Here is a 9,287-nt window from a genome sequence, read left to right as displayed (position 1 = left end):
GCAATCTCATGCTTTTAAGCAAATATCATAGTTTCTAACAGGGGAGGGCAATACAGTTCAAGATCAAAACAGGATACTGGCAAAACAGATCAGAATCCAGGCATCAGAAGTGCCTTACTATATAGGTTGTTGTGGCTTTAGTAATAAAGCACATCTCTTCAAGTTCTAATGAATGACAATATGATCAACCATATTGTCTGTACTGTAGACTCAACAGTTTTAGGTAAAGTTTATCATAGAATCATAAAAAATGAGGGTTAGAAGGCCCCTTAGGAGGTCACATCTAGTCCAACCCCCTGCTCAAAGCAGGACCAGCCCCAACCAGATCATCATTATTGAGCTAGGCCTTAAAAACCTCCAAGAATGGAGATTTCACAGTCTCTTTGGGTAGCCTGTTCCAGTGCTTTACTACCCTCATGTGAAAGCTTTTCTTAATACAGTAAAAGCCATGTTATCCAGCACTTCGCTATCCAGAATGCTCTATTAACCAGCAACTGTCCCACCATGGCACTTCCGGTTTTGCCACCACAACCAGAGTCCCACTTCTTCCTCGTGGACCACAGCCCACGGCAAGGCAGCCTGCGTGGGGCCCCCCTCCCTGTCCCCTGGCAAACTGACACCAGGGAGTGAAAGCCCTGGCTCACTGGACGCAGCTGGAGGGGCAGTGGTCCAAACAGGCAAAGACACCTCCAACCCACTGGGTTGGAGAGAAGTATAACTCTCAGATAACTGGCATATTTGATTAACCGGCACCCCCCATTCTCCATGGATGTCGGATAACAGAGCTTTTACTGTATCTAACCTAAACTTCACTTGCTGCAATGTGAGACCATTGGCTCCTTGTTTTTATTAGTCTCACCCCACAGCAATTCCATTTTCCATTCATACTTTGTTCCGTCACTTACAGGCCAATTTCCACAGTATAGAAAATGCTTGTGTGACAGTCCTTGCGTGCCACAAGCATTCTTCACAGAGAAGTCTGGGCAAGCCTTGGCACATTGTGAAGAAGAGCAGAACAGCTGTGGAATAAACGTCAGAAGGCATACAAACTGAGAGACAAGAGTAGACTGAGAAAGTTAATCAGAGACTAGCAAAAGAATTTCAATGAAGTATGGGCAGACAGGCATCTTGAATGCAGAGAGTAGCTCTAGCAGAAGACAGAGCTGGTACCAAAGATCATACTAAGATTTTAAACTAAAAATCAGAAAAAAATGACTGTCCTACAGATGATGGGACAGCCTTGCATGCAGGCAACTCAACAGGTCCATGGATACTGTTGGTAGGTTCCTTGCATGCCTATTAGGGACAGGCGCCAAAAAGTCTACAATCAGGGTTATTGTAGTGTTGTTCAAGGCAAAGTGAGCAATATCACTAAAGCTGAAAGAGAACAAATAAAAAGAACCCACAGTAATGAGACACTGGAATTAGGTCACATACTTGACCCAAGTTTCAGACAGATCATAAATGCAGTGTGATGGCAGAAACATTCTTTTACCCAGAGAGCCTCTTATCTAGCTCAGAAAAAGCAACCATTCTGACCTAGCACTTGATGCCATTGGATTTTCTGTGAAAAAAGGCTTATTTCTACTCCAGATAAGAATTCTAAAGTCTGCCATCATACAATATAGATGGAAAATGAGACTCAGAAGTTCTGAGACCACATAAAAATTTTAATGCTATTTTAAGTCTGACTGCTGTCTAATATATGCCTAGATACCTCTTTGTGAGACTTCTGTTACTTCTATTCCCTTTCAGTTTCAGAATTCAGTTCTCTCCCTTTACCGATGAGAATAAGATAGAGACGCTTATTTCGCGTTGGAATTTCTTCCGAATGCTGCATTATTTTAATCCCTCTCTGTGTGGGGGGCTACAAAGAAGACTGAAGGAATCAGAGCAGCTTTGGCTAGTGTGTTTGTATGTTCACACTTCAGGCAAGTTCTCTTTGATGAGGTAATTCATTAAAAATCGCACATGCATGTGTGTAAATATACATGATATCAAACATTACCAAAACCACCATCATGAGAATTAAAACTTTTATTAGTGTATTCACATATTAGGCAAATGCAACACGCATGAAGCTTATTTCTTAGGTTCACAAGTTCTACCAATGCATTAGTCTACTGGTAAAACTAGCACAAACTGGTAACTGCTTTGCCAATTTTTAAAAATTATCTGGCCCACTTTTTCAAGGCTTAATTTTTGGTATTGCTTCTATGCCGTATTTGTTACGTATGGCATAAAAATATCCATCACTATCTTTAATTCAGTCAATGGATTAAAAGTTGTAACACTGGCCACATGTTTGTTCTCCAAGCTAAGTTATCACTAGCTGTACTTACAAAGTACAGTACTAGTGTAATGGATGAAACAACAGGAAAAACAGACAAAAGGCAATCCTGCTACTGCCACAATAACAAAAGAATGACAGACAGCTAGATCACAAGATTGTTAGTAAGATGTATATTTTTCAAGTCAGAATAACCCTTCTATACAGTTTCCCAGCCCTTCCCCAACCCAGACGTATTTGTAGAATATAATTCAGAATAATTTTTAAGTATGGTGTGACTGTAGTGTCCAAGGGTTCACAATAACATGCGCTGTAATGAAGAACCTAGAAGTCTTCCTTTGCTGGTCATACCTCAGCAACCACTATCCTAGAGGTTTTGCAGAAGCAACTACTTTTACAACAAGGCCCATTATGGCATAATGAATGTATATGATCTGGTATGTAACTAAGCCATTCAAAGCCACTCAGATCAAGTTTAAGTTTTGTTACTGAAATAGGTTAAAAAGCTGCATCTATTTAAAACCTACATGGAAGAGTCTAGATTATCCCTGGGAAAAGTTGTTTCAAGGGTTTTGGCATCATAAAATAATCAAAAAAAAAAAAAAAAAAAAAGATTTTAGTGACATTTCTAGTTAAGAGAGATTTAAGGGGCAAGCCAATAAGCTTGTGTGTTTACACAAGTATTCAATACTAATATACATTCTCATTTCATAAAAAAGTATTTGCTTTAATGATTTGAGGTACAAGGAAAAAAAAAGTCACAAATGTCTTGGTGCTGGCAGTGTCAGTGCCTCTATTGCCAGCAATAGATGCATTAACTTGGGTGGGTAGGGAAGAAGTAGACTCCTAGTGTGATGGATGCTCAGAATTTACAAAATAAATTCATTTTAGGCCTCATTAAGCATACAAAGTGTCTAAGATTTCAAAGACTTAACTCAGGTAATTTCTTTGCCTTCCAAAGGAGGAATTTTTTTGTGTTTTTTTTTTTTTTAAAGAACGCAGCAAGAAAATTAAGCGTTTCTACAAGGAAAGTCTGCTTTTTAACCTTAGGACAACTTGAAAACCTGCGTATATAAAAAATATAAAAGAATAAAGGAGTAAAGAGACTTGGAACTGCATGAGACTTGCCCCAATCAATCAAAAAGCAGAACATCTACTTATGGGAACAAAAAATAAAAAAAATAAAAAAAAAGTAGAACAGCACAATATTCTGATTTACCTGTATGTATACTTAACTATTCATGTTATTGATAAACCTTTAGGACACTCAATTATATACCCAATAAAACACCATTAAGAGTCTTTAGAACTGTCCCTTCTTCCTTCTGAAGAAGGTGTTTCTATACACTAATTTCATCTAGTATCAGAGTATAGGAAACAGAATCCACAAGGTGCTTTAACTGATGAGACCTCAAGTGCTGTTTTCTTTTCTTTAAAAACCTTTTTTTGGATAGTAAACAGTTCATGGGGACCACACACAAATACTACGACAGACGAGCTGTTATATTAAGTCTGTTGGCGGGACTTGATATTTAGTCCACTGGTAACGGAGGAAAGGAGTTTTACGACATGCTAGAACAGCGTACTGAAGGGGAGCCCATCTGTGTCAATACTTTGTCCAACCATTGTAGAGGTCCGTTCAGATGAAGTTCAATCCAGCAAGGAGTGCTTGTTACTGTTTGCCGCCTGGAGAGGGAAAAGGGGAAAAAAAACATTAAAATGAAACACCTTTGGGAGCCAACACAGAGGCTTCCACAGAAATTGCATGTTCTTCATCAAGAGTAAGAAGACATGAGTAGTATAATGATCTATCTTGCAGACTATCAATGCAAACATGCAGAAGATGCATCTATAAGTTTCAGTGTTCAAGCTGATCTCACTACCCAAAATATGGTTCTACTCTAAATAATGGTTTAAATAGGCATCATGGAGTTTGTACCAACTATCATATTAGAGGGCAAGTAGCTTTACTTGTATACAGGACTCTGTTTGTTTTTCAAAACTAGATAGTCCCTTCTTCGCACGCAGTATTTACACAATTGTCAAACAGGATTTTCTGCCCTTGTCATAGGCTCAGCAGTATTAAAATATCCAGTGGATAAATCTGCACACAACAAGTGAAGCATAAGTAATCCTCTGACTTTGAAGATGCTGTAGAGGTACTCATTTAAAAAACATGGCCCACAGTTATTTGTGCATGAGTAATAGAAACATTTAGCTCTGTTTGGCCAACACAGCAAAGCAGAACAGCAATAACACTCTCTAGAATGAGAAGAATCTGCCTTTTCAAGTGGCCTCACAGAGAAAAACATAAGGAAGCTGTGCTCAATTTTATCAGAAACTACTACACGGTAACAAACCATGTGGTTAGGCGGCCTAAGTGGTGTTATCTCACAGAAACAACAACTTCGTATATGATTTCCTGCCATTCGGTCATACTTCTACATTTGTTTTCCACCGTATTTTCTTCAATCATATAACCTCAATCAAAACTGTACGTTACCCTACTCTACAATATAGGGTTAACCATATTTTTTCACATAGCAAACATTTAATAAACACACCTACAAAAGCCACAATATTGCCAAAGGTTTACTGAGCTTTTAAAGCAGCCTTCTCATAACCTGCAAGCCTTGATATAGAGGCCTGTTAAATCAAAGATGTTTCCTCCTCCGTGCACCTCCTCCCCCAGCCTCTCAACGTGAGAATTTAATACTATCTTACTGGACATAACATACCTGAGAGGCCTCATCCTGTAGACAGTGGAGCCCATGCATGTTTCCCCAAGCCCATGATGTAGGAAATCACATCAGCTGCTAATTCAGTTCTGCTAAGCATCTGCAGCGGCCCCAAATTCAGTGTGGAGGTATAACACAATGAAGCCAGCTATTAGGCAAACAGCCCTCATGTCTCTCTATTTGGCACCAGAACTACTACCCTCAGTGTAAGTGGACAATCTTTTTTTCCCTACCTTTTTGTACAAAAAAGGAAGCAAAGATAAAATTGAAAACCACTAACCCAGGGGACTCAGGTGATTGCTATTTGTAGTTTCAAATTTTCTAAGACAGGCGTTGCCAACCTGCAGCACGAGTGCCACAAGTGGCATAGGCAGCCTCAGTATGTGGCACGACAGATCAGCAAGAGGACAGACACCACAGCAACAGACAGGGCTGGAAGCAAAAGGCAGAGCAGAAGATTGGGTAGAGAACAGAGTAGGGAACAGAAAGCAGAGCAGTAGACTAGGAAGAGGAAGGGGATCAGAATGGCACTCGGAAAGGGTGCAGGGCTCATTTGCAACACGCCTGCCAAAAAGGGTGGCCCCCATTCTTCTAAGACAAGAAGCAAGCCAGGGTTTATGCTCCATTAGGAGGTTCTGGACAGTTTTGATCGATATTGTGCACCTGAATCCAAGGAAAATAGTATCATATCTAGGCCAAAATCTTCTAGGAGGAGAACTAAATGTAAATGTCTCGTTTCCTCAGCACGGTACTCCCATTTACCATACTAAACACCACCTATCATCTTCCTGATCTGAACCACTGTTCTCTTAGTTTGATCTGTCCAACGTATCAACTGTTTAACTTTATGAGTCTGAAGAAGGAGAATCATTTAGCTGCTTTCTGAAATCTAAATAAATCTTCTATCCATAAAAGCGTACCGAGCAGAAACCTTATGTTCAATCTACCAAAAAGTAAATAAATTTGCTACCATTTAGACCAGGGATGCTCAATCCCTGGCCTGCAAGCCAGACGCAGCCCTCAGGGGTCCTTAAAGATCTGGATGCTTGGTGGAGGGAGCAGTGGCAGTTAACACTGCCACCTCTCCTTCATCACTAAAATTTCCGACAGCCCTGGGCCAGATGACATGACTCTGCACCTGGGATCTGGCCTAAAGCACAGGGGTGGGCAACAGGGTCCCACAAGGATGGTATGGAGCTGGAGCAGCAGGGCCTGAGCCTGTGCATGCAGAGTGGCTTGGCCCAATCTAGACTACATGGGGGTTGGGGCAGGGCAAGGGAGCCAATCTTGTGTGCATGGTGAAGAAGGGGCAATGAAGCCTGATCCTACCTGGGCCTGGCCTGAGGCAGATGGCAGAGCCCAATCCAGAGTGTGTGAAGCAGCTTGGCCTGGAGGGGTGGGGTGACAACACTCAAGCCAGAGTGCAGAGGCTGGGGCTAAGGTGGCAAGCTCAATTCCCCATGAGACCACAGCCAACATATAGCATGGAGTTTGGGGGAGTCTCAATTAAGCATGCACCTGATTGGGCCCCAGCCATGAAGTCCATAGACCCACCCTGCAACAGTCATCTGCCCCACAAAGCAAAAAGGTTAGGCACCACCAATCTAGAATATACCTAAACTCAGGCACTGGTTCAATTTTAACCTCCTAGAGAAGAAACGTTGGATTGGGTATTAGGCTTGTCAGCCTCATAACCAGGATTAACTCTATTCATGCATCTTGCCTCATATTTAAGTACTGCTGACAAGTCACATAAAATCAAGATTATTCTTGTAGTCTCGATGTCCTCCTACTTTAACTGTACTATCTGGATGTCATCTACTGGTTTAGTAACTTTCCAAATATTGCAAATATCTGGTAAAGGTAGATAAAGACAAGAAATTTTAACTCGAGTACTTAAGTTATCAGCCTGTAACTAACTGATAACGGTTTGATTTGTTAACGAACTGTAAGACGGATTTGCTGAAACATTTCAAGGCAAAATGATGTTTCATTTATATTCCATTTCATCCTGTTTATTACCTATTAGTAACCCAAAAGTATCAATATTTTGTCAAATATGTTAGGCACCTACACAAGAGCAGTGAGGCTGCTCCAACGTGCTGCAATTACAGCACGCTGGAGCAGGCTTAGTTAATCCAGTCTGCTGGAGCATGACAATTACTTCAGCATCTCATGTATCAGTGTCCCCATGCTTAAAAATGACAGAAGGGTTGCTTTAACTAAAGCACAAATAAATTTTAGTTAAAGCACCCCAGCTGCCATTTTTAAGGATGGGGAGCTGATATAGGAGACACTCCGGGTGTTTTAATAAGACTGGCTCTTGGAGCCGCTATAATTAAAGAGTATCCCAGCGCTGCAACCATTTGGAGCACATGTATAAACACACACAGATGCCAAGAAAGTAGCCTACCTCCATTTCAGTAATCACTGTGCTCTCCCATTCATGTCTCTATTGCATCTAGCAAAACCTACCAGATCTACGAAGACCTGCAGCCATTTAAATTCATTTTTTTCCCTCTTCAGAAACATCCTTCTTTACTGTACTCCCTTTAATACATTCCTTCTTACTGAAGCTTCAGAACTCACTCTTCTCATTCTTCTCTCCTGACTTTAATAATTTATAGGGTTGAGTATTTGATAGGTCAAATAAAGTTTGGTCAATTGACCAGTCAAATATCAGTCAAAAATTGTAAACAAAAATTGCCAATACAGCCAAATACTACACAGAAAAAAGCATATATTTTCCATTAAGAAATGTGTCCAAAAAATTAGAAAAATCTTATTTCTGTCAAGAAAACTGCAAAACATTCACTCCCTAAGAAACTGCTATAATCTTTGACTGGTCAAAAAAATACAGAGTCAACTGACAGTATTTAAGCAGTCAATTGACTGGTCTGGCAGCCCTAATATTTTTCATTTTGTGCAAATCAATGCATATTCCTTTTGATGCAACCCCCTAGCTCCTTAAGCTGCTGCTAGTTTTCTCATGTACTTCTTTCTGACAAAAAGAATTAATCAGCTTATTCTACTACTAAAATTCCACATTTAAGTTACATTTTCACAAAATTGGCCTAATTTATCCAACAACCACCCAACCCTGCAACTTGAAATTTGGGTTTAAAAAACAGATGCACTTTATGTGCTGATAAAGGAGGCAGGAAGTAGAGCCTATAATGGAACCTATGCAACATTAAAAAAACCAAAAAACTTGAAATCTGGAAAAACTCCACTTTAAAAGATAATTGCACATTGCAGAGATGTGCTCATGTTAACTCCTTATTCTTTCAGTTGGCAACTATGGGAGACATGGAGACTTTTTTTTTAAATAACCACACAACCCCTTCTCTATAGCTAAAAGTAATTTTCCTTTTTGACTGCTTACTTAGTCAGTCAGATACTGACCTTTTTGAATTCCCTTCCTAGACTTTGTAAACAGTGCTTTCTTCTAAAACTAGAAATTTTAATTTGTGTTAATACTTGGAATGGATGATTGGATATCCAATATGGAATGGATAAATTCAAATAGATGGAGAACAACTCTTTCCACTCACAAAACTGTTTGTAGCAGTTTTACTGTACAAAAACACAGTTGTATCACAATTCCTGCATTCTTTTTCCACTATGAGTTCCAAAGTATTTCCCAACCCCCAAACGTGTGTGCTCCAGCTGTTTTATTCTGCATAATGCACTTAACTGAAAGTCACTCCAATTTTTAACACAGCATCCTGAGCAGCTCATTATACTCCCTACAGAGCAGCACTGAGATGCAATGACTTTGTGTATGTTTCACAAAAGGCAAGTACATGTAGCACAGGATTCAGAACCACCAGATGGAAGCCTGAGCAATTTTAAAGCAACCAGCAAGATCTGATGACTGAAGCAGGAAACTCTACATACAAAAAGCACCCTACCATTAGCACACCAGGTAATTTCCAAACACACTAGTTACAGGGGTTGGAAACCTTTTGCTGCCACAGGCTGCTGCTTGCAACCAAGCCCCTGCCATAGGCCACATCTCCTGGCAATCAGCTGTGAAGGGAACAGAAAGGAAAAGGTAGACACTGGGACCCTACAGATGCCTCCCCTGCTGCAGCAGAGAATAAAGTGAATGTGGCAGGAACTCGGACCAAACCTCCCCCACACTTGGGTGTGCTGGATCCCTTGATTTGCCGCATGCAAGATCCAGTCTATTGATGAGCTGAGTCTGGCCACCCGGCTGTAGGGTGCCAACCCCCACATTAGCATACTGATCCACA

The 9,287-nt window shown here is 40.5% G+C and overlaps 1 protein-coding gene across 2 annotated transcripts in view; it reads right to left on the bottom strand.

Annotated features, from left to right (window-relative positions):
• Positions 1-2,022: 2,022 nt before the first annotated feature.
• The window catches only part of SMAD2 (SMAD family member 2), a 66,321-nt gene continuing 59,056 nt past the window's right edge, over positions 2,023-9,287 (bottom strand). For both annotated transcript variants that reach the window (XM_019531790.1, XM_019531791.1), the window contains one exon: positions 2,023-3,976. In XM_019531790.1, the coding sequence (XP_019387335.1) occupies positions 3,853-3,976 (124 nt within the window). In that variant the 3' untranslated portion in view covers positions 2,023-3,852. The remainder of the gene's footprint in view (positions 3,977-9,287) is intronic.

Source organism: Crocodylus porosus, unplaced genomic scaffold (assembly GCF_001723895.1).
Source record: "Crocodylus porosus isolate Cpor-Errol unplaced genomic scaffold, CroPor_comp1, whole genome shotgun sequence".
Lineage (NCBI taxonomy): Eukaryota > Metazoa > Chordata > Crocodylia > Crocodylidae > Crocodylus > Crocodylus porosus.
This window is presented reverse-complemented; position numbering and strand designations above follow the sequence as displayed.